The sequence below is a fragment of the Nycticebus coucang genome, chromosome 3 (assembly GCF_027406575.1).
Source record: "Nycticebus coucang isolate mNycCou1 chromosome 3, mNycCou1.pri, whole genome shotgun sequence".
In the NCBI taxonomy this organism is placed as follows: domain Eukaryota; kingdom Metazoa; phylum Chordata; class Mammalia; order Primates; family Lorisidae; genus Nycticebus; species Nycticebus coucang.
In genome coordinates this window covers 98,973,605-98,999,767 of record NC_069782.1, presented here as the reverse complement: position 1 = coordinate 98,999,767, position 26,163 = coordinate 98,973,605, and the positions used below count along the sequence as shown (strand labels likewise).

The window sequence follows — 26,163 nt, the reverse complement described above, 5'->3', positions numbered from 1 at the left end:
TCTTAACAGAATGAGACCCTGTCTCCAAAGGAAAAAAGAAAAGAAGAAATACACAGAAAATCTTTTGTCCAAAACAGTTTTAGTCTTTCTTTTTTTTTTTTTTTTTGTAGAGACAGAGTCTCACTTTTATGGCCCTCGGTAGAGTGCCGTGGCCTCACACAGCTCCCAGCAACCTCCAACTCCTGGACTTAAGTGATTCTCTTGCCTCAGCCTCTCGAGTAGCTGGGACTACAGGCACCCGCCACAACGCCCAGCTATTTTTTGATTGCAGTTTGGCCGGGGCTGGGTTTGAACCCACCACCCTCCGTATATGGGGCCCGTGCCTTACTGACTGAGCCACAGGCACCGCCCTTTAGTCTTTCATTTAAAAGAAGGAAACTTTTATTCAGAATGTGTCTTTCATTAAAACATACTATGATTCTCTAGAATATTTAGAATTATTTATTTATCTATTTTTGAGACAGAGTCTCACTTTGGTGCCCTCGGCATCACAACTCACAGCAACATCCAGCTCTTGAGCTTAGGCAATTCTCTTGCCTCAGCCTCCGGAGTAGCTGGGATTACAGGCATCCACCACAATGCCTGGCTATTTTTTCTTGCAGTTTGTCCGGGGCTGGGATTGAACCCACCACCCTCGGTATATGGAGCAGGCGCCCTACTCACTGAGCCACAGGCACTGCCCCCTTTTTTTTTTTTTTTTTTTGAGACAGTCTACTTTGTCACCATTGGTAGAGTGCCCTGGCCTTATAAGCTCAAAGCAACCTCAAACTCTTGAGCTCAAGCAATCTTCTTGCTTCAACGTTCTGAGTAGTTTGAACTACTGGCACCTGCCATAATGCCGAGCTAGTTTTTTTTTTCTTATTTTTTAAAAGACAGAATCTCAAGCTGTTACCCTGCGTAGAGTGCCATAGGAATGTAGGTCACAACAACCCTCCAACTCTTGTGCTCAAGCAATCCTCTTACCTCAGTTTTTCTATTTTTAATAGAGACAGGGTCTGGCTTTTGGCTCAGGCTAGTCTCAAACTCTTGCTCAGGCTGGTATTAAACGCCTAAGCTCAAGCAATCCACTGGCATGGGATGCCCAGAGTGCTATAACATTATAGGCGTGAACCACCTGGGCTGGCTATTTTTGGTGACTGGGTCTTATTCTAGCTCAGGCTGGTCTTGAATTCCTAAGCTCAGACAATCCACCAGTCTTAGCCTCCCATAGTGCTAGGCATGTGCCAACTTAGATGTTTAAATTTATTTTAATTTCTGTTGCACATTTTGAGGTTGGGCTCACTTTCCTCTTATGTCATTGTTAAAAAGCTATGTATGCTCTCCACTGCTTAGAAATGCCACCTTGGAGGTTGCTGTGAGCTGTGTGATGCCACGGCACTCTACCGAGGGCAATAAAGTGAAACTCTGTGTCTACAAAAAAAAAAAAAAATGCCAGCCTTTTTTTTTTTTTTTTTTTTAAGAGACAGTCTCACTCTACTGCCCTCAGCAGGATGCTATGGCGTCACAGCTCACAGCAACCTCTAACGCCTGGGCTTAGGTGATTCTCTTGCCTCAGCCTCCTGCATAACTGGGATTACAGGTGCCCACCACAACACCTGGCTATTTTTTTGTTGCAGTTTGGCTGGGGCCAGGTTTGAACCTGCCATTCTCGATATATGGGGCTGGCACCCTACCCACTGAGCCACAGGTGCCACCTCTTTTTTTTTTAATGGTTCTTTTTTACTTTATTCAACAGAAAAAATCCTAGATTTCTCTTGACTTTTGGTAGTAACTAGAATTTTCCGTATCTATGTTAAATATCAGTGGTCTAGAGGTTTTCTTTTTTTTTTCTTTAATTTTATTTATTTATTGAGACAGTCTCAAGCTATCTCCCTGGGTAGAGAGAGTGGCGTCACAGCTCACAGCAACCTCAAACTCTTGGGCTTAAGTGATTCTCTAGCATCAGCCTCCCTAGTAGCTGGGACTACAGGCACCCACCACAACGACCTGCTATTTTGTTATTGTTGTTGTTGCAGTTTGGCTGAGGCTAGGTTCAAACCCGCCACCCTCAATATACGAGGGCCAACGCTGTACCCACTGAGCCACAGGCACCACCCTGGAATTAGATATAATTGTAGTGATAACATTGCAAATGAACAAAAAGCCACTGAATTGTATACTTCCAGAGTGTAAAATCATGAAGTGCATGTCATGTAAATATAGCATCTCAGTAAAAAAAGGTGATTATGTCTCTCTCTGCTTTCTGGAATAGCTAAAGCGAAAAGTCATACAACAATAATTGTTAATGGGAATGCAGGTTCAAACTAGGCATGGGCCTGCTAAACAACAATGACACCTGCAACAAAAAAAAATAGCGAGGCATTGTGGCAAGCAACTGTAGTCCCAGCTACTTGGGAGGCTGAGGCAAGAAAATTGCTGAAGCCCAAGAGTTTGGGGTTGCTGTGAGCTGTGATGCCACAGCACTGTATTGAGGGAAACAGCTTGAGACTCTGTCTCCAAAAAAAAGAAAGAGAAAGTCGATAGTGTATATTGGTAACTAACATCTTTTGGCACTGGGCATGGTGGCTCACTCCTATAACCTAGGCACTTCGAGAGGCTGAGGTGGATGGATTTCTTTTTTTTTTTTTTTTGTGGCCAGGGCTGGATTTGAACCCACCACCTCCGGCATTTGGGACCGGCGCCCTACTCCTTGAGCCACAGGTGCCACCCGGTGGGTGGATTTCTTGAGCTCAGGAATTTAAGACTAGCCTGAGCAAGAACCAGAAGTTGTCTCTACTAAAAATAGAAAAACTTATTTCCTGGAGATGAGAACAATGTAACCTAAATATTAATAGGTTAATATTAGGTTAAATTAGTATTAACTTGAATAAAGTTAAAAAAAATAAAGTAAAAATAGGAAAACATAGGCCAATCACTTGACCCCAAGAGTTTGAAGTTGCTTTGAGTCACTATGGTAAGACTGTGGCAGTCTGCTCATGGCGACAGAGTGAGACTCTGTCTCAAACACACACTCTTATCAGCAAGCACTTTCACTCTACCCAGTGGGTATGTACGTTCATCTAAAGATCACATTGAGGGCGGCGCCTGTGGCTCAGCGGGTAAGGGCGCCGGTCCCATATGCCGGAGGTGGCGGGTTCAAACCCAGCCCCGGCCAAATTAAAAAAAAAAAAATAATAAAGATCACATTGAAATGGTACAACAGTGTACTTTAAACAGCCAAAACCTAAAAATAACCCAAATGTACATCTCCAGTAGAATAGAGGAGGAGTCCATTGTCATATACAACAATGATAATCAATGGCCTACAAGTATGATTAAAGTGTAATTTTGAATAAAAGCCTGTCAGTTATATAAATTTTAAAAATAAGCAAAAAATGTATGATTTAAGATATCAAAATAATGCTTATTTTTGGGACTGTGTGACAAGACAGAGGAGCTCCCACTTGAGATCTTGTTAACCATATATTCATTTTGTCAAAGTTCAATAAGCTATAAATTTTACACTTCTGTGTGTATGTTCAGGTTGAATACAGTTTGCATTAAATGATATTCCCAGAGAATCGTATCAATGTAAGAATAGTTTAAAAATGTATTTGGAGAAACAAATGAATATACCAACATTAACAGGATGAGATTATGATAGGTTGCTTTTCTTCCCTAGACCTCCGTTGTTGGTTATTATTTCTACAAACATGTAAAAAATGAAACACTCCTTTCCGGCTGTATCCCCCTGGGGCTTTATACTTAGTTGCTGTTACATGGTAAAGTTTTTGTGGCTCTTATTTAGCTATTTAGGTAAGCGATATGAGTAATTTCTGTATTTATTTTATAGGCAGATGTTGACAACAAAACGGTAAATGGCCCCACGTCAGAGTCCATGGACTGCAGTAAATGTGGTCATGGGGAAGAACAAAGATTGGAATTGAACCCGAAACCCCCTGAAAATGTAACTAAAAATGAAGAAACCATGACAGGTGTTGAGGTGGAGAAGTGGGCACAAAACAAGAAATCACATTTAACTGCCCACATTAAAGGAGATTTCAGTGCTAATGTGACAGAAGCTGAAAAATCAAAAACCTCTGGAATTGACAAGAAACAAAACAAACCTCCAAAATTGTTTGTACAAAAGCTAAGAAATGGAATTAAAAATGTACACTATTTACCACCTGAAACAAAAATGTCATTTAAGAAATTCAATATTGAAGAATTTGGCAAGGCATTTGAAAACAATTCCTATAAATTCCTAAAAGACCCTGCAAACCATAACAATGCCATGAGCTCTTTCGCTCCTGGTGGGAGCTATGATCATCTCAAGGGCAGAAGTAATGCTTTAGTCTTCCAGAAGCCTGGTGTTAACTTTAATTCTAATCCTGAATCTTCAAACTTTAACACAAATAGTCCAAATAGTACACACAATGAAGGTGATCAACCAAAATCTCCGGAGAATATGACGAGTAAAGAACCAAAAGATGGATTTCCAGTTCAAGCACGAATTTTATCCTTAATGAAAGATAGGAGATTAACAGTGGAGCAAGTGGTAGCCATAGAAGCTCTGACTAAACTCTCAGAAGCCCCATCAGGGAATTCCTCACCCTCGAAATCAGAGAACAGTGAAAGTGCAGAGCCAAGACCATCTAGGTTGTTTAATAGCCACCAGCCTGTCTCTTCTATTGGAGAAGACCTCCAAGAGCCAGACACACAAGGAGAGTCACCAAACCTTCATCACAGTTCATCTTTGGAAAAGCAGAATTCATGTAAAATAGCGATATTCAATGGCCAAAATACCCTTTCCAACTCACATATCAGCTCCGCTACTAGTAACCAGGCATCCACGAAGTCACATGCATATTCAAAAGTCACAAATTCAGTATCACTTATTATGCCAAAAACAAATTCATCCAAGATTGACACCCATAAAAATATTTCCAAAGGTAGAATTACTCATGACAGTTGTTCCAAGATATTGCATCAGTTGCCACCAGGTAATAAATTGGGGTATTGTAACCAGTTACTGGACAACAATAAAAATTTGGACTCAGTTGATCTATTATGTAAGGACGCAGCCCATACTCAAATTGAGGAAGACGTTGCAACACAACTGACACAACTTGCATCAATAATTAAGTCAATTGATAAAAATCCCGAGGGCAGAAAAGTAGAAAGTAATGATGTGCAGCAAGAATATATTCAGGAAAAGAGCGTAGTACAACAGAAAACACCTTCAAGTGTACAGAATAATAGTTCATCATCGACAAAGCAAAAGAATACAAGCCAGAAAAAGACAAAGTCCACCCCATCAAGAGAGCGGCGAAAAAAGATGCCCCTAGTTGTAAGTAGTGAAGAAAAGCATAAGCAGAAAGAGAAGAAATGGTCACATAAATACCGTCTGTTACACGACATTTGGATTGGATCCAGACTTCAAAGATATGGGCAATTTTGTACACTTGCTTTTCCTATTCTTTTTGGAGAAATTCCTCCCATAACCACAGCATGTAGACCACCGGCACCAACAAGTTCCACCACACAAGATAAAAAATTATTTCCTCCAGTCACTCAGATAAAGTTTGAGAGAAGTACTGAATCAGCCCAGCAAAAAATGGTGAAGGGTGAACCATTGGATCCTCTTACTTTATTCCATTTAAAAACAGAATCCAACAGGCAGGCATCAACAGATCAAGCTTGTAATTCTCAGGTGCAGTCAACAGTGAATGTCAGTCAGAAAGCTCATCCTTCTGCCCAGCCTTCCTCTCCATCTAACCAGTGTGCTACTGTGACAGCTGGCAATGACCAAATACAGGTGCAACACGAGGTTAAGGAGCAACCCGTGCATCAGACTCTGCCGACATTGCCTGGAATCTGTATTGAGACACCCTTACTGGACCAAGCGCAAATTCACAGAAATGTAAACGTAGTGTGTTCAGGTGGAATTACAGTGGTTTCTACCAAAAGAGAAGAAGAGGTCTGCTCATCTAGCATTGGAGTATCAGAAATTTCCCCCACTGACAGTGCACAGAAAAAATGCAATGATTATGCCATGAACATCTTTAGTAACTCTACAAACAACCTGGTGTCTATAACTAAAGATTCTGAACCCCCCACCTGCAATTGTGTTGGTAAGTATTTGTGTGGATGTGAACTCTAACATGTATAAATTGCCTCAAGGCATGCCAGGAGCAGGTGTGTTTTTGCTCAATTCCTATTCTAGTTCACAGGAACTACGTAATTCTCTGGGACTTTCATTGGATCTGCTCAGGAAAATGGAAATTTTATTGGTGTGCTTCTACCTAATGGGCATATGTAAGGGTATATGGCAGACTTCTTGGGTGCTGGACACAGTGACAGCAGGGATCTTACCCAACAAACACAAGCGCTATAACCTAATCATTTGTACCCTCAATAATCTGAGATTAAGAAAAACTGGAGGCTCAGCGCCTGTGGCACAATGGTTATGGCACCAGCCACATACACCGAGGCTGGCAGGATCGAACACAGCTAAACAATAATGAGAACTGCAACAAAAAAAATAGCCAGGTGTTGGGGCGGGCACCTGTAGTCCCAGCTACTTGGGAGGCTGAGGCATAAGAATCACTTAAGCTCAAGAGTATGAGGTTGCTGTGATCTGTGACATCATCGCACTCCACCGAGGGTGACATAGTGAGACTCCATCTAAAAACAAAGGAAGGAAAATTAAAGATTTATTCACATCTACACAAATACTTATCAACGCATAATTTAGAAAAACAAAGGTGAACTTTTTTTTTTTTTTTATTTAGAGACAGAGTCTAGCTCACAGCAACCTCCAGCTCTTGGGCTTAGACGATTCTCTTGCCTCAGCCTCCTGAGTAGCTGGGACTACAGGTGCATATCACAACGCCCAGCAGTTTGGCCGGGGTTGGGTTCAAACCTGCCATCCTCCGTATATGGGGCTGGCACCCTACTTACTGAGCCACAGGTACCACCCCATGGACTGATTTCTTTTTTTTTTTAAAGTTTCTTTTTTATTTATTTATTTATTTATTTTTGGCCGGGTCTGGGTTTGAACCTGCCACCTCCGACATATGGGACCGGCACCTTACTCACTGAGCCACAGGTGCCGCCCCCATGGACTGATTTCTAACCAATGCGGTTATACATTTTGTGCCTTTGGAGTCAAATTAACAATTCACTATCCTTGTGTTAAAAGCCCTGAAGAGTCTCAAGCAAGCCTTATGAGAAATTATAATGTTTGAAAGGTGAAAGTTTAAGTCGTCATCTATATTGATTAGTTATTGTCATGTAGGCACTCAAATACAAGAAAACTGCTGACTCAAATATAGCTGTAAAGAAATGATATAATTTCTGATACAATATAGATTGTATCATTTAAGTTTGTCAGGCTGCTTAGATGCCCATTTCATCTATTCTAGAACTATGATAAAATAAACTTTATGAAATAGCCTGTTTTGAACCCTGTGGAAATATGGTTAATATGGGCACAAATCACAAAGACTCAAGGCCATAATTTGTAGTCTTCGTATTATAAGGTGGTTCTTTAGTACATTTGTCAATGAGTGGTTGAAGCATTATTGGGAAGGATAAGTATTCATTTTGGTTTGTTTGAGAGAATCTCACTCTGTCCCTGTGAGTAGAGTGCCATGGCATCATCATAGCTCACAGCAACCTTAGACTCCTGAACTCAAGGGAACCTCTTTCCTCAGCATCCCAGAGTGCTAGGATTACATGATGGAGTCACCAGGACTGACCCTAGTAATTCTTTAAACAGCATCTCTAAGTTTGGAACTCAGTTATTCTTGTCATGCACGAGTTAAAGAGGCCAAGTTAAACTATTGTTTTCTAAGAAATATGTTAGTTGTGTTCTCATTCAAATAGGGCCAGGCCAGTAAGCTGTCATGATGCCACTGTACTCTGGCTGCTAGCTCAGTGACAGAATGAAACTCTGTCTCACCAGAAAAGAAAGAAAGAAAGAAATTCAAAGGATACACAAACATACAAGCATCTTTTTACAGTCCCCGTTCTCTGAAGATAAAAACCCCTGTTTCCATTCTAACTTACTTTGTGTACACAAACCAACTGTTTAGAAATTCACCTATGCAAAGCCCTACTGTGTGTTTTTTTGTTTTTTTTTTTTTGTAGAGACAGAGTCTCACCTTATGGCCCTCAGTAGAGTGCCGTGGCCTCACACAGCTCACAGCAACCTCCAACTCCTGGGCTTAAGCGATTCTCTTGCCTCAGCCTCCCGAGCAGCTGGGACTACAGGCGCCCGCCACAACGCTCAGCTATTTTTTTGGTGCAGTTTGGCCGGAGCTGGGTTTGAACCCGCCACCCTCGTCATATGGGGCTGGCGCCCTACTCACTGAGCCACAGGCGCCGTCCCCTACTGTGTTTTTTATGGTCCTGTTTAGAAGATAAATTTACTTAGCAATAATTATAAATAAAATAGATGAATATTTACTGAAAAAAAAAATTCTGTTACACAGTTTCTCATAGGAATTAACATTATTACTGATTTTAGTTGTGTTTACAAAATTTAGGTCTTTTATAGCATACTCTTTGCAACTTGCTTTTTTTTTTTTTTTTGCAGTTTTTGGCCAGGGCTGGGTTTGAACCTGTCACCTCCGGCATATGGAGCCGGGACCCTACTCTGTTGAGCCACAGGTGCCACCCTGCAAGTTGCTTTTATAAATTTATGAAATTATAGATTTCTTTTTCTTTGCTTTTTTTTTTTTTTTTTTTTGCAGTTTTTGGCCAAGGCTGGATTTGAACCCACCACCTGTGGTATCTGGGGCCAGCACCCTAATGAGCCACAGGCACCGTCCAAATTATAGATTATTTAATGTTTGTAAAAATTGCTTTAATAGATTTTCTATATAAGCATCCCATACTTTATTTAACCTGTGTATTATTGAGAGAAGTTAAGAATATTCCTCTCTGATATTAAAGATTATTGTAAAAAGGAACATTATTTCGTGTTTTGTTTTGTTGTTGTTTTTTTTTTTTTCAGTTTTTGGCCAGGGCTAGGTTTGAACCTGCCACCTCCCGCATATGGGGCCAGCGCCCTACTCCTTTGAGCCACAGGCGCCGCCACCCTCTTTCGTGTTTTTACATTATAAACACAATTGTCCAAGTGTATAGTAGAATAAATTCTTAGCAATAATATTACTTGGTTCAATTTAAGTAGAATTCTGAGCCAGGCTTTTTAGATTTATTGGTTTTGAATAACTTTTTTTTGAGACAGAGTCTCACTTTATTGCCCTCCGTAAAGCGCGATGATATCACAGCTCACAGCAACCTCCAACTCCTGGGCTCAAGCGATTCTCCTGCCTCCGCCTCCCAAGTAGCTGGGACTACAGGTGCTGCTCACAACACCTAGTTATTTTTTGGTTGCAGCTGTCATTGTTTTGTGGGCCCTGGCTGGATTCAAGCCCTCCGCTCAAGTATATGTGGCTGGCGCCTTAGCCTCTTGAGCCACAGACACTGAGACTATAGATTTGTTTTTAAGCAGGAGATGGGAGGATAAATTTGACCCAGATTTTCAAAAAACATATATTTTTTTCATAGTTTCTAGCTGGGACGGGGTGTGAACCTGCCACCTCTGGCATATGGAGCTGCTGCCCTACTCCTTTGAGCCACAGGCGCTGCCCTTAAAATATTTTTTTTCTCTGATGGTCAGAAGAAGAAAGAATTAGGAGCAGTAAGAGTAGACCTTTAGCAACTTAAATTCTATTAAAACCTCATCAAAAATCATGGTCTTGAATTTAGGGGTAAAAGAAAAAGTAAAAACAGCTCCTCCTTGCCCCTGTGCAATTCTGTAAAACTTTGGGTCTAATAATTTTATTCCTTCCACAGATCGAGTTATACAAAAAGACAAAGGCCCATATTATACACACCTTGGGGCAGGACCAAGTGTTGCTGCTGTCAGGGAAATCATGGAGAATAGGTGAGGAAATATGCTTCCCTTTAAAAAATCATTTTTACTGTGGACCTGAATCAATACAGATAAATTATCTCTGGGTACAAACATGAGGTGAATAGACAAATTTGAGGGGTATGAGTTGGATGTTTCTCAGGGTCCCCCAAAAGAGGGGTGTCCATGCCGAGTCACTTATTACTTGAGCTGTTGGGCACATAGCAGGGCACTCACAAGGCAAGGTAATTGTCTTTGATAAATTCAGAAATTAATTTTAGATTATCATATAATAGTTGAAATAGGTCAGCCTTGACATTGTACACCCTACATTTGCAATGCTTGTCTTGCAGTAAGACTTTGTATAAAAAGTGATCTTTATGGATAAACAGAACTGATATATAAAAACATCTGCCAGACAAATGCAAATTTTTAATAAAAGTAAATTATGGAGAGTGCTTGATTTTTGAACTTCTGTTTATCCATGTCTTAAATACTAAGATGTTAAAAGCTGAAGGTTTTGGGCTGAGTGAGGTGGTGGCTCACACCTATAATCCCAGCACTCTCAGAGGCCCAGGAGGACGAGGCAGAAGCTGAGGTGGGTGGATTGCCTGAGCTCACGGTTTGAGACCAGCCTAAGCACGAGCGAGACCCCATTTCTAAAAAAAGCCAAGTGTTATGATGGGCAGGCGCCTCTAGTCCCAGATACTTGGGAAGCTGAAGCAAGAGAATTGCTTGAGCCCAAGAGTCTGAGGTTGCTGTGAGCTGTGATGCTATGGCACTCTACTGAGGGCAATAAAGTGAGATGCTGTCTCAGAAAAAAAAAAAAAAAGCTGAAGCTTTTAAGTATAGATTGCAATTAATAAATACATTCCCTCCACTGTGTTTTATACTCAGGTATGGTCAAAAAGGAAATGCAATAAGGATAGAAATAGTGGTTTATACCGGGAAAGAAGGCAAAAGTTCTCATGGGTGTCCAATTGCTAAGTGGGTAAGTTTCTTATTTATACATATTTGAGAACAGATCTATTCCACATGTAAAACTAAAACTTTTTGTCTAATGAAAATGTGGTCTCCTACAAGGAAATAATAAGAAAGCTATTTTAAGGATATGGTCTGTAAAATTTGAATTTAAAAGGCCATACTCAGGCGGCTCCTGTGGCTCAGTGAGTAGGGTGCCGGCCCCATATACCGAGGGTGGCGGGCTCAAACCCAGCCCCGGCCAAACTGCAACCAAAAAATAGCCAGGCGTTGTGGCGGGCACCTGTAGTCCCAGCTACTCGGGAGGCTGAGGCAAGAGAATCGCTTAAGCCCAAGAGTTGGAGGTTGCTGTGAGCTGTGTGAGGCCACGGCACTCTACCGAGGGCCATAAAGTGAGACTCTGTCTCTACAAAAAAAAAATAAATAAAAGGCCATACTCAACATTGAAAAGGCTGTAGGTTGGCCACCCCTAGAAGTAGTTTTTATATTCAGTGATAGAAGGGTGTAAGTTGTCTTTTCTGTCAAGTTGTCTTTTCTTTTCCTCCCTGAGGAATGAGTGGGCAATGTCTTAGGTACTTTTGTAGATAATGCAGTTCTTTCATAATGACATAACATACATAGATAGTACCAGTACGCACTATTTTATATCTTACTTTAATCAATAAGTGTATTTTGAAATTCATTCTAGTTCAGTATCCGTATGACTGACTACCTTAATAAATATTAAAAGGTATTGAAAACAGGGCGGCGCCAGTGGCTCAGTCAGTAGGGCGCTGGCCCCATATACCAATGGTGGCGAGTTCGAACCATTTTTGGTTCAAACCAAAAAATGCAACCAAACTGCAACAAAAAATAGCCGAGTGTTGTGGCAGGCACCTGTAGTCCCAAGCTACTCATGAGGCTAAGGCAAGAGAATCGCCTAAGCCCAAGAGCTTGGAGGTTGCTGTGAGCTGTGTCGCTACGGCACTCTACCTGAGGGTGGTAGAGTGCAACTCTGTCTCTAAAAAAAGCAAAACAAAAGCAAACCACATCTACGACCTACTCCCAAAGTTGTTCCTGTGACTACTTTGATTTTTCCACAATGCATAACTTAAAAGAATTGGATTCTCTTCCAGAGAGCTCTCAAGCTGAAAACCAGGTTTATAGCCAGATGTATCTTTTCAGTGGAATATTCATATCTTCAAAGATATTAACCAGTTTATTTGCAATTCTTTTCTCTCTCTTTTTTTTTTTGCATTTTTTTTTTTTTGGCCAAGGCTGGGTTTGAACCCACCACCTTCTGTATATGGGGCCAGTACCCTACTCCTTTGAGCCACAGGCACCATCCCCTATATGCAATTCTTGACCACAGAATTTTCTATAATTTGTTAATGATGATAGTGTGGTTACTTATAATCCTAATATCCCAAAAGCCTGCCTGTCTGTCCCTTTCCTATCAATCACTCTCATTAAAGGTAACCACAGTTTTGACCATAGATTAGTTTTGCCTCTTGAACTTCACATGCAACTAGAATTATGTACTATTTTCTGCTTCCTTTCACTCAACATCTATGTACCATAAATTTAAAGGCTTAAGTCCTAGTAGCCTTCAGGAATCATGAACTGATTTGACAGTGATAGACGTAGAGGAACCGAAGTCTGTTTATCCCAATCCAGCTGTCATACAAGTCCCAAGCCTTCTGCATTTCTTTTAACATAAGACAGAAATATTTTATGAGATTTCCTTTTTTAACTTGTTTAAGCCACGTTATTATGGGCTCTGTGTTATATGAAACAAGTCCCAATTAAGGTATTTATTTGCTTTCACTTTGTTAAAGTCTGGTTGAATTTTGGAGAAAAAAATTTTCAGAATAAGAAAGGTATGTGAAGGAAGTCATTGACTATTTTCTATTGTCATGCTCTGAGCTAGATCAGGGTTATTATTTATCCTCTGATAATATAAATGTTAGGTAAGATAACCCTCCCTCTTAAGGACTAAACAAAAAACTGTTTTTGTTTTTCTTTTCTTTGTGGTTTTTGGCCGGGGCTGGGTTTGAACCTGCCACCTCCGGCATATGGGACCGGCGCCCTACTCCTTGAGCCACAGGCACCACCCCTGTTTTTCTTTTTTGAACAGAGTCTCAAGTTGTCACCCTGGTTAGAGTGCTGTGGTGTCGTACCTTACAGCAACCTCCAACTCTTGGGCTCAAGTGATCCTCTTGCTGCAGATTTTCTATTTTTAGTAGAGACAGGGTATTGCTCTTGCTCAGGCTGGTCTTGAACCCGTGAGCTCAAGCAATCCACCCGCCTTGGCCTCCCAGAGTGCTGAGATTATAGGCGTGATAAAAATGCCATGTACAGTGGCCTAATGCCTGTAATCCCAACACTTTTGAAGGCCCAGGTGGGCAGATTGTTTGAGATTAGGCTGAGCAAGAGCAAGACCCCATCTCTAAAAATAGCCAGGCGTGTGGCAGGCACCTGTAGTCCCAGCTACTTAGGAGGCTGAGACCAGAGAATCACTTCCACCCAGGAGTTTTAGGTTGCTGTGAGCTCATAGTACTCTACTGAGGGTAACATAGTGAGACTATCTCAAAAAAATTTTTTTTCTTTTAAATGCTCAGTTTTCTTCCCCCTTTAGTCTACACCATTACCTTAAAGTTTTATAAGTGTGAATGGTTGTAGTGGAATGGGGTTTGGTGAGTGTGAATGATTCCTCAGTCCATGGGTCAACTTCTCATTATGCTTTACATTGATTTTTCACACTGTCAACTGAACAATGACCTACTACTCATACTAAGTTAATGTCTATGTGTAAGGGACTTTGAAGATACATCTTGAGTGTCCTTTATTTTTTTACTTTTTTTATTTTTGAGACTGAGCCTCAAGCTGTTGCCCTGGGAAGAGTGCCCTGGCATCACAGCTCACAGCAACCTCCACCTCCTGGGCCCAAGTGATTCTCCTGCCTCCGCCTCCCAAGTAGCTGGGACTACAGGTGCCTGCCACATGCCTGGATCTATTCTTTGGTTGCAGCCATCATTGTTTGGCGGGCCGGGTCTGTATTAGAACCCTCCAGCTTAGGTGTATGAGTCTGGCGCCTTAGCCACTTGAGCCACAGGTGCTGAGCCAGTGTCCTTTATTTTTAATTTTTTGCAGTTTTTGGCCAGGGCTGTGTTTGAACCCGCCACCTCCAGTATATGGGGCTGGCGCCCTACCCCTCTGAGTCCCAGGCACCCCATTGTCCTTTATTTTTATTGCCATGTTTTATTCCCCCATTTCAAAAAGTAGTAGTAGGCTATAATACACAGACTATTCATTTTTTGTGGTATTCTTAGTTTTCTGGTTTTTTTTTTTGGCTTAGTGTCTGTTGTTCAGTGGGTAGGGCACCAACCACATAGACCGAGGCTGGTGGGGCCAAGCCTGGCCAGGGCCTGCTAAACAACAATGACAACTGCAACAACAACAACAAAAAAATAGCTGAGTGTTGGTGGTGGGTGCCTGTAGTCCCAGCTACTTGGAGGCTGAGGCAAGAGAATTGCTTAAGCCCAAGATCTGAGGTTGCTGTGAGCTGTGATGCCATGGCACTCTACCCAGGGCAACATAGTGAGACCCTGTTTCGAAAAAAAAAAGGGGAATTTAAATGTAGTCTCATCGGCTTGGCACCTTTAGCTCAAGTGGCTAAGGCGCTAGCCACATACATCAGAGCTGGCAGGTTTGAATCCAGCCCAGGCTTGCCAAACAACAATGACAACTATAACCAACAAATAGCCCTGCGTTGTGGTGGGCACCTATAATCCCAGCTACTTGGGAGGCCGAGGCAAGAGAATTGCTTAAGCCCAAGAGTTTGAGGTTGCTGTGAGCTGTGATGTGACGGCACTCTACCCAGGGCGACAGCTTGAGGCTCTGTCTCAAAAAAAAAAAAAAATGTACCCTGATTATCAGCTCTTAATTAAGAGCTGACTATAGAGCTCTTAAATGCAGTCTCATCATGGTATATATTAGACCTTTCCATTTGCTTATGCCTTCTTTCCTCCTGGGGTCTGTTTTAAGATTTAGTCCCTATAAAATTTATATGTTTCTTGTTTTCCAAATTATTTTTTGTATCTTCTAATACAGTTGTTTAATGCAGCAGACTAATTCTAATTTTATGTTATTTTGATTAATAAAGTTCTCCTCACCTTGTATCTCTATGTCAGTGGCAAATTTTCCTGAGTTTTACCCTTAAGCATGGGAAAGCATTACTCAGGGCAAGCCTTTCTGGAGAGGGGACATTTAGGCTGAGACCTGAGTGACAAAAAGAGCTAAATAATCAAAAGAAATACTCCCTGGAATGCACCAAATAACATTCCTAAGCTGAGAAAATCGTTAAGTATGAAGGTCAAGGGCGAGGGTACTTTTTTTTTTTTTTTTAAACAATCTGCAAGAATCCATTGAAGTTGAGAAGGTAGGGAATGGGACTAGGGGTGGCTAAAATGTAAGCAGAAACCAGATTATGAACAGTTTTGTAGGCCATAGTGCATGGTTGGTGTTTTATTTCCTAAGTAATACGAAGCTTTTGAAGCATTTTAGGTGGTATCTTATCTAATTTATAACTTATAAACAGTGTTTAAGGAATTATTTCAAAAATTTTGTCTTGAGCTTGTCTTGAGCGGCGCCTGTGACTCAAAGGAGTAGGGCGCCGGCCCCATATGCCGGAGGTGGCCGGTTCAAACCCAGCCCCAGCCAAAAACTGCAAAAAACAAACAAACCAAAAGAAAAAATTTTGTCTTAGTTATGTTACTGCTTTTTTTCTTTTTCCAAATATTTTCTGTTACTGCCTTTTTTTTTTTTTTTTTTTGAGACAGAGTCTCACTTTGTCTCCCTTGGGAGAGTGCTGTAGCATCACAGCTCATAGCAACCTCAAACTCTTATTCTCAAGCGATTCTCTTGCCTCAGCCTTCCAAGGAACTAGGACTACAGGCACCCACTATAACGCCGGGCTAATTTTTAGAGACAAGGTCTCGCTCTTGCTCAGGCTGGTCTCATCAGCTCAGACAATTCCCAAGCCTGGGCCTCTGAGAGTCCTAGGATTACTAGCGTGAGCCCCAGGGCCTGGCTATAAAGTGAATTCTTTTGAAACAACTACCCATGCCAAAAATAGAACAACACCTCAGGAGTTTAAGGCAAAGTGCACTATCATCATTCCTGTGAATGACTAGCCACTGCAATCTAGTCTGTGCAAGACTGTCTCTAAAAATAAAAAGAACATCACTAGATTCTCAGAAGCCCCAGTCATATATAAACTTTCCATTCTGGGGGTTTAAAATAATGATTTTCTTGCTTGCCATCCTTCTTCTCTTGCCCAGCTTAATGTATTTCTTGACAGTAGAGTTCTGTGTTTTGTTTTGTTTTGTTTTTTACAAATGACCCATACAGTGCCTTGTACATTTGAAGAAATAAAGGGCAGAAATTGATTCTCAATATTTGTCAATGATGGTTGTTACAGAAGTAATAAGCTATATATATTTATTATTGACTAGCAAGGAGTGAAAAGATCCTGTGACTTGCCAATTGGCTCCCTCCATAGAGAGATGCAAAAGAGAGCAAGGTAGCTGGGTCAGTGGGGGGGATTCTGGGTGATTCCTTCTTCCTGACTTTCAAACCCTTCTAATGTAATGATGACACTGATAGAGTTGGTGTATACTTAATTGGTTTTTGCTTTTGATTTTAGAGATGGGGTCTCACTCTTGTTCAGGCTGGTGACAAATACTTATTAAGGTTTTTTGTAATTAAGTTAAGATCTTTTCGAGAACGTTAAAATGCCATTTTTTTGTGTTTGTAATCTGTGTGGGTAAACTCCATTTATCAGAGCAAACATAGATTGCAGGTAGCCTTGGTGCTGGGGCCTTGATTTTCTTTCTTTCTTTCTTTTTAAACAGAGACTTATGTCACCCTCACTAGAGTATCCTGGAGTCATAGCTCACTGTAACCTCAAACTCTTGGGCTTAAGCGATTCTCTTGCTTCAGCCTCCCAAGTAGCTGGACTACAGGTGCCTGGCTATTTTTTTTTTTTTTTTTTTTTGTAGAGACAGAGTCTCACTTTATTGCCCTCGGTAGAGTGCCGTGGCATCACACAGCTCACAGCAACCTCCAACTCCTGGGCTTAAGTGATTCTCCTGCCTCAGGCTCCCGAGTAGCTGGGACAACAGGCGCCTGCCACAACGCCCGGCTATTTTTTTGTTGCAGTTTGGCCGGGGCTGGGTTTGAACCCGCCACCCTCCGCATATGGGGCCGGCGCCCTGCTCACTGAGCCACAGGCGCCGCCCGTGCCTGGCTATTTTTTAGAGACCGGGTCTCACTCTGGCTCAGGCTGGTCTCAAACCTGTGAGCTCAGGCAATCCACCACCCTCCACCTCCCAAGTGCTGGGATTACAGACATCAGCCACCTCACCTGGCTCAAGGCCTTCATTTTCATTAAAATTTTTGAATCTACAACTTTGATCAACCTAGTGCTTTTTTTCTCTTTTTCGGTGTTGAACGTTTCACAGCTTCTTCTTGAAATAATCATCAGTAAGATGCTTTGGGATTATAACAGTACTGATGTTACTTTTTGCAAATGGCACTTCTGGTGTGTCATATAGAGCAATGTAATTGAGAACCAGAGGTCCAGTCACAAGTACAAAGCCACTGCCCAACTTGCTTTAGGTAAACTACTCTCTTGCCACTATGGTACCCAGGGAGGATGATTAGAATGGGCCTGGGCCTAGGCCTGGGGCTAAATCGCAATTTTCTCATATGCTGACTAAAAGTTTTTTTGCCATGGCTCAACAGCTTTCAAGGCACAACCTCGTGGGATGAAATCTAGGCATTTTGTGAATTTTAACCACTTGAGTGAGTACCACCATTCTTGTCACCAACAACTGTTTTTTTTTTTTTTTTTTTTGGTTTATTTGGCCGGGGCTGGGTTTGAACCCGCCACCTCCGGCATATGGGACTGGCGCCCTACCCCTTGAGCCACAGGCACCACCCTCCAACAACTGTTTTTTAAAAATAGTTGCAAGGAACTTCGTCTTCATTTTCTTTACTGCTTTGGACTCAGCTATTATACATTTCATTTCATACACCGCCATTCTGGAATATCTGCCTATTCCTGTTGAGATCAGGATATGGGGAGCCATGGGGCTTCCTCTTCTCGGCTTTCTTCTCTTTGGTATTTAATTCTCAACTTTTTCATCCATCATTTTGCAAGATGAGAAAACTGCTTTTTTTTTCCTAAAAAGGGCAAATGCAAACTCCATCACTTAAAGACCATATATTTCCCTGGCTTTTTTTTTTTTTTTTGTAGAGACAGAGTTTCACTTTATTGCCCTCTGTAGAGTGTTGTGGCGTCACACGGCTCACACCAACCTCCAACTCTTGGGCTTAGGCGATTCTCTTGCCTCAGCCTCCCGAGCAGCTGGGACTACAGGCGCCTGCCACAACACCTGGCTATTTTTTGGTTGCAGTTTGGCCGGGGCTGGGTTTGAACCCACCACCCTCGCTATATGGGGCCCACGCCCTACTGCCTGAGCCACAGGCGCCGCCCTATTTCCGTAGTTCTTAAACTATTCACTGCTTTTTGCCTAGAGCAATGCCCAACATACTGTCAGTATTCAATAAATTTATGCAGAATGAACTAATATGGACCATAAATAAAAATATTTTAGCCATATGTGGTATTTAACAGTATTTGGCCATATGTGGTGACTAACACCTATAATCCTACCATTTTTGGAGGCCAAAAAAAATTATTTTGGCATGGTGGTACACACATACAATCCCAGCTAATTGGAAGGCTGAGGTGGGAGGATTGCTACAGGTTGTAGTGAGCCATCATGGCACCACCGCACTGTAGCCCAGGTGACAGAGGAAGACACTATCTCAAAAAAAAAAAAGGAAATTTGAGTATTTTGAATTTGAATTGGTAGTTGAAGTAGTATTGCTGTGGTATTTATTACTGACTATTGTCTAAGACCTGAGAAACTAGAACCAGCAGTTTGAGATAGTTTATTGAACTTGTCCAACCCAAGTATGAACTTTAGCTGGTTTATAATGCATAATATTTAGGAATTTACCAGATAATTCTGAATGGCACTAGTGCAATCTGGTATGGTATATGGGAAGGTAGGAAGGAAATAATAATTTTGAACTAAGGAATCTAACATTCAACTAATGAATTACATTTCTCTAAATGTACATTTCTTCATGAATAGTGTATACTGGGTTTTTTTCCAGTTTTTTTTTTTTTTTTTTGGCTGGGTCGGCTTTGAACCCACCACCTCCGGTAGGTATATGGGGCCAGCACCCTACTCCTTGAGCCACAGGCGCTGCCTGGATAGTGTATACTTTTTGCGTATTTTTTTATTGGTGGTGGTGATTCATTGAGGGTAGTTTTTGTGTATTTTCAGTAAACATTAACCTAAATCAAGGTTTGATTTCACTTTGATTTCATGATTTCCTTTTTAAATCTTCACATGTAGGCTTAGGTTTGGTTATGCCAGGACAATTCTGCTCCACCCTTTTTTTATTGTGTGGTACTTTTCTTAGAGGAGAGGTTCATTGGTTCTCTGCTTAGTGGTCACACACAAAAAGTCAAACAGGAAATTCTAAATGGGCAACACTATATTTTGAGCCCTTTTCAATATTTTGCCTTTGCTGTCCACATGGTTTTTTCTTTTTCTTTTTTTTTGGGACAGAGTCTCAATCTGTTGCCCTGGATAGAGTGCTGTAGTGTCACAGCTCACAGCAACCTCCAACTCCTGGGCTCAAGAGATTCTCCTGCCCCTGCCTCCCAAGAAGCGAGGACTACAGGTGCCCACCATAACACCCGGCTATTTTTTGGTTGCAGCCGTCATTGTTTTGCGGGCCCAGGCTGGATTCGAACCCACCAGGTCAGGTGTATGTGGTTGGTGCCTTACCCGCTTGAGCCACAGGCGCCAAGCCTATTCTTTTCTTAAAATGTCTCCTTACCCTGGCCAGGCACAGTGGCTATTGCCTACAATTCTAGTGCACTGGGAGGCTGAGGTGGGTGGATTTTTTGATCTCTAAAGTTGGAGATTAGCCTGAGCAAAAGCGAGAACCCATTTCTACTAAAAATAGAAAAATTAGCCAGTTATTGTGGTGGGTTCCTGTAGGGTTAATGACAAGTGGCAAGGAAACTTCCAGTATATGGGGCTGGTGCCTTACCCATTGAGCCACAGGCACCTCCCTTGTTTGTTTTTGAGACAAAGTCTTGTTCCCTCACCTGGGCTAGAGCGTCATGGCATCAACCTAGCTCACAGCAACCTCAAAGTCTTGTTTTCTTTTCTTTTCTTTTTTTTTTTTAGCTGTTTTTGTCCAGGGCTGGGTTTGAACCCGCCACCTCCAGTATAGGGGGCCAGCGCCCTACTCCTTTGAGCCACAGGTACCACCCCAAAGTCTTGTTTTCTTTTTTTTTCTTTCTTTCTTTTTTTTTTTTTTTTTTGCAGGTTTTGGCCAGGGCTGGGTTTAAACCCGCCACCTCCAGCATATGGGATGGCACCCTACTCTGTTGAGCCACAGGCACTGCCCCCAAAGTCTTGTTTTCAAGTGATCCTCTTGCCTCACCTCCCGAGTAGCTAGTAGCTGGTACTATAGGTGCCTGCCACAATATCCAGCTGTTTTTAGGGTAGAGACAAGATGGGGTCTTGCTCTTTCTCAGGCTGGTCTCGAACTCCTGAGGTCAAGTGATCCACCCACTTTGGCTTCCCAGAGTGATTGGATTACAAGCATATGCCACCACATGCCCGGTTACTTTATTTTATTTTTATTTTTATTTATTTATTTTTTTAAGACAGAGCTTCAAACTGTTGCCCTGGGTAGAGTGCTGTCTCATCACAGCTCAAAGCAACCTCCACTCCTGGGCTCAAGCAATTCTCCCTCCTCCTCCCAAGTAGCTGGGACTACAGATGCCACCCACAACACCTGGCTATTTTTTGATTGCGGCCCTCGTTGTTTGGCAGGCCTGGGCTGGATTCGAGCCCTCCAGCTCAGGTGTATGTGGCTGGCGCCTTAGCCACTTGAGCCACAGGCACCGAGCCTGATTCCCAGTTACTTTATTTTTAATATTTAGATATATACAATGTAATTCAAGTGGTCACGTGCTATTCATTGAAAAGATTATACTGGGCGGCGCCTGTGGCTCAGTCCGTAAGGCGCCGGCCCCATATACCGAGGGTGGCGGGTTCAAACCCGACCCTGCCAAACTGCAACCAAAAAATAGCCGGGCGTTGTGGCGGGCGCGTGTAGTCCCAGCTACTTGGGAGGCTGAGGCAAGCGAATCGCTTGAGCCCAGGAGTTGGAGGTTGCTGTGAGCTGTGTGAGGCCACGGCACTCTATCGAGGGCCATAAAGTGAGACTCTGTCTCTACAAAAAAAAAAAAACGGAGAAGATTATACTTTGTAAGAGCAAGTCACTTTGTCTTTCTTTTTTTTTTTTAACTTGGTCCTTTGCATTTCCATAAAACTCTGGAACAAGTCAGTTTTCAAAGAACACAAAAATCCATGAACCTCTGAAGGGTTTTTGTTTTTTTTTTGTTTTGTTTTGAAGGGTTTCTGTTTGTTTACTTTAGATTTTCTTATTTTATTTTTTGTATCTTTTCTTTTTTGCTTGTTTTAAGAGGCTGGGTTGGGCTCTGACTCGGCTGGAGTAGTGGCTCAATTATAGCCTGCTGCAGCCTAGAACTCCTGGGCTCTACCAATCTCCCACCTCAGCTTCTTTAGTAGCTGAGATTACAGATTTAATATTTAAGCAGTTTATTGAATAGATCTGAATTTAAAGAGAAAGCCCATAACCATTGTGTGTAAATTTTCCAGTATACACTGAAGGAAATTTAGAAAATTCAGAGAAAACACAAATGCCATCACTAAAAAGCATTTTATCATTTCCAATACAAAGGCTTCATTAATATACATTTGTTAATTTGGCAACATGAAAATTAACTGGTATAATTTTGTTTGATATAATATATCATTTTTGTATTTGAGGTTATTTGCAAGCAATGTGTTCTTATTTGGCTGTAAAAGGACATATAAATATAGAAAAAATTTTAATATAAATAATTGTGTTTAGGGGGAAGGTCCTAAAGCCAACTCTACTCAAGGAATGCCTTGGTAGCAATGATTGTTAACCATCTGGAGTGACAGAAGAAAGTGATATTGGGTAATTAACGTCTTAAGAAGTTTCATCTAAAATTATGTTATTGGTTGCTCCATTTTGGTCACGTGGGTGGGCAGTTTCATCATGAACTAAATGTATACTGATTAATGTGGTCTGTTTCTCTGCTCTGTAAATTTATGCCATATGGAGGGAGTTTTCAACAGTTGGAAGATTTTTATGTTGTTATAACTTTTCTGTAGTTCTTTTTTTTTTGAGACAAAGTCTCACTCCGTTGCCCCAGGCTACTGACATTGTAGTGTGGCATCATAGCTCACAGCAACCTCAAAGTCCTGGGATCAGATGATCCTCCTGCCTCAGCCTCCTGAGTAGCTGGGACAATAGTTATGTACCATCACACTCAGCTAGTTTTTTCTATTTTTAGTAGAGAAGGGGTCTCCTTTTTGCTCTGGCTGTTCTTGAACTCTGGAGCTCAAGTCTTCCTCCTGCCTGGGCCTCTCACAGTGCTAGGATTACAGGCACGAGCCACCTCGGCTGGCCTATAGAATTTCTTAAACACTACAACCATTGGGCAATATTTTATATAATTCTGAAGCCTTTTTCTCATCCTAAAGGTATGATGCAGAATAAGATAAATGTATGAAAATTGAAAATTAATTGTTGTGTTTTGCATTCACCACATTAGCTGGACCACATTAGTCTTTGAAGCAAAACAAGTATTATATTACATCCTTCTGATAGCATGAAACAATCCTAGAAATTACAGGGAAGTTGCTTAATGTATACTTTTCTATATAGTAAAATGAGTCACCCAACAAACAAATTCATAAACATCTTCAGATGGCCAAATGTCATTATTCAAGTTTATTTTTGATATTGGGAGCTCTTTGTTATTTCCATCTAACTACATTTGTTCTATTGTAACATTTGTGGACATGCACAGCAGTTAGTTAAATTTCCCACCAGGCCCTCTGTTGTCTCTTGGTGCAAAATGCAGACTGCTTTGTACTACATTTACAAATAATAATCACCTACCACAGGTTTCTGTTCTGCCTGTTGTTAATCTTGTAAGCTGAGATACTATTGTGATGAGTCACTTGGACGCAACTTGAGACAAAGAAGGTCTTATAAGCTTCAATCCCTTGAAAAAATATAAATTAAAAGCAAAACTAGAATATAATCATACAGAGCTTAAAAGGAATATCCATTGCATTTGAATTGCAAATACTTGTTTTCCATAGATAAATGCATTCTATTTTTCCAGGTTTTAAGACGAAGCAGTGATGAAGAAAAAGTTCTTTGTTTGGTCCGGCAGCGTACTGGCCACCACTGTCCAACAGCTGTGATGGTGGTCCTCATCATGGTGTGGGATGGCATTCCTCTTCCGATGGCTGACAGATTGTACACAGAGCTTACTGAGAATCTAAAGTCATATAATGGTCATCCGACAGACCGAAGATGCACCCTCAATGAAAAGTAATTAAATTTATTTTACACTGCTTTGCCATTCAAATCTTTACATCATGGTATCATGATAAATGATTAAGGCGCTATCAACTCTAAGGTATTGTGGAATTGCAGCTCTTGGGCTTAAGTGATTCTCTTGCCTCAGCCTCCCAAGAAGCTGGGTCTACAGGCCTCCGCCACAACAACTGGCTATTTTTTGTTGTTGTTGCAGTTGTCATTGTTTAACTGGTCCGGGCTACAGGTGCCCACCACAATGCCTGGCTTTTTTTGGTTGTTTTTATTGTTGCAGTTTGGCCAGGGCCATGCTCGAACCTACCACCCTCGGTATATGGGGCTGGAGCCCTATGAGCCACAGGCGCTGCCCTCTTTTCTAGAATCTTAATAAAAGGGATTTTTACATAAAAGAAAAATCTTCCACAGGGGGTTGTATGATTTCTCATTTCCTTTCTTTAGTATAAGAAAATATCTGTTTTTTCTCTCTAGTCTCTCAAATGAATATGTTGTCAAATTTTAATTTTTGCACACTAAATAAAAAATGTCATCAGTGTAATTTTGATGGGAATTTTTGTTATTGTTAGAAAGTATTTTTTAATACTTTGTCTTTTATTCCCTACCATCTGTTAATTGTTTAGTCATTTTTGAAAGAATTATTCATTTTGTGAGTATTTAGTTTTGTCTCTTGACACTATTGACTCTTTGTACCATAGTTTGCGAACACTTATGGCAGTTTGTCCTTTTACTACTTTATTTATTTATTATTTGCAAAGCGTTTTTTTTTTTTGAGACAGAGTCTAATTTTGTTGCCCTCGGTAGAGTGCCGTGGCGTCACAGCCCACACCAACCTAAAACTTGGGCTTAAGCGATTCTCTTGCCTCAGCCTCCCAAGTGGCTGGGAATACAGGCCCCCATTACAGCGTCCGGCTATTATGTTGTTGCCGTTGTCATTGTTGACCTTGCCCCGGTCCAGGTTCAAACCTGGCAGCCAGCCTCGGTGCTATAACCACTGTATGAGCCAAAGGCAAAAATATTTATCTTATACCTTATTTGTGTTTGATTTTCAATTGTATTTAGGCATTTATTTTTGTCTTTCACAAGTTAGACAATATTTACTCACGTTTCTTTTTAGTACACTTATTCCTGATTTAACGCCCTCTGAAAGTTTCAGTGAATTGATGTATAACAGTTCTTTGCATCTCATTCAACATTGTTTTGTTACAACATCGATAATCAATATTTACTGTATTTTTTAAAATCTAGATTTTTGTTTAAATTCTTTTTCTATATCTTTTTCTCTTTTACTGTAAGATATTTGTTGCTTCCTAAAAAATGTAAATTTTTGAAATGTTCAAATTTCATGCATGTTTTTTACTAATGTAAAGTAGGAAGAAGAGAAATTTTCATCCTTTAAACAGCTTATCCCAACAGTGCTTGCTAAAGAGTGCATTCTTTTACCTTTGATTTGAAATGCTGCCTCTATTGTATAGAAAAATTATGTACTGTATATAATTGAGTCACCTCACAGATTTAAATCTGTCTTTTTAGATAGTAGTAGTAAATTAACTTATAGTGGAATAAATTACTTATGAAATGAGTCTTTTGATCCAATAACATCCTTTTTTTTTTTTTCCCTCGAGACAGAGTCTCACTTTGTCACCCTTGATAGAGTGCTGTAGGGTTATAGCTCACAGCAATTTCAAACTCTCGGGCTCAAGTGGGACTACAAGCAACTATCATAAGTCCCAACTATTTTTGTTTGTTTGTTTTGTTTTCTACAGAGAAAGTCTCGCTCTTACTCAAGCTGGTCTCCAACTCCTGACCTTGGGTGATCCACCTGCTTTGGCCTCCCAGAGTGCTAGGATTACAGGTGTGAGCCAGGCCAATAACATGACTTTTATTTCCATATGTTCAACTTACTTTTTTGTACTTTAATAGTATTTTATAGTTTGTCTCAAAAATGCTTCTTTTAAGGAAAAAAAGTGAGGGCCGCACTCAGTGGATCAAGCCTGTAATCCTAGCACTCACAGAAACTGGTGGATTGCTCCAGCTCACCAATACAAGATCAGCCTGAGCAAGACGAGAAGACCTCCTCTCTAAAAAATAGCGATTCGTTGTGGCTGGTGCCTATTGGACCAGCTATGTGGAAGGCTTTGGCAAGACAATCCCTTGAGCCCAGGAGTTTGAGGTTGCTGTGAGCTATGACTCAACCCAGGGTGACTGGGGTGAAACTGCCTCCAAAGAAAAAAAAAAGAAAGAAAAGAAAAGCAGAGAAAAACATCATTATGCAAAATAGAAAGAAGTCATCTCCTTTCTAGTCCCCACACAAGACAGAACCTCAAGCTGTCGCCCTGGATAGAGTGCTATAGCGTCACAGCTCACAGCAGCCTCAAACTCTTGGGCTTAATTGATTCTCTTGCCTCAGTTATTTTCCTACTTCATCAGTTAACTCCCTTGCAATTACCATCTTACAGTCGTACCTGCACATGTCAAGGAATTGATCCAGAGACTTGTGGAGCTTCCTTCTCTTTTGGCTGTTCATGGAGTATGTACTTTAATGGATGTAAGTTTGGTAGAAGCCCAAGCCCTAGAAGATTTAGAATTGATCCAAGCTCTCCCTTACACGTAAGTGACCTTTTTATTTTGAATTACACAATAAATATGTAAGTACTTCCCTTTAAAATTTTTTG

General features: G+C 41.1%; 1 protein-coding gene across 1 annotated transcript in view; it reads left to right on the top strand.

The window, feature by feature from the left end:
- The window catches only part of TET1 (tet methylcytosine dioxygenase 1), a 185,982-nt gene that overhangs the window by 129,847 nt on the left and 29,972 nt on the right, over positions 1-26,163 (top strand). Inside the window, exons 4-8 of the mRNA XM_053586385.1 lie at positions 3,833-6,113; positions 9,847-9,937; positions 10,802-10,895; positions 23,277-23,488; positions 25,948-26,098. Of these exons, the coding sequence (XP_053442360.1) occupies positions 3,833-6,113; positions 9,847-9,937; positions 10,802-10,895; positions 23,277-23,488; positions 25,948-26,098 (2,829 nt within the window). The remainder of the gene's footprint in view (positions 1-3,832; positions 6,114-9,846; positions 9,938-10,801; positions 10,896-23,276; positions 23,489-25,947; positions 26,099-26,163) is intronic.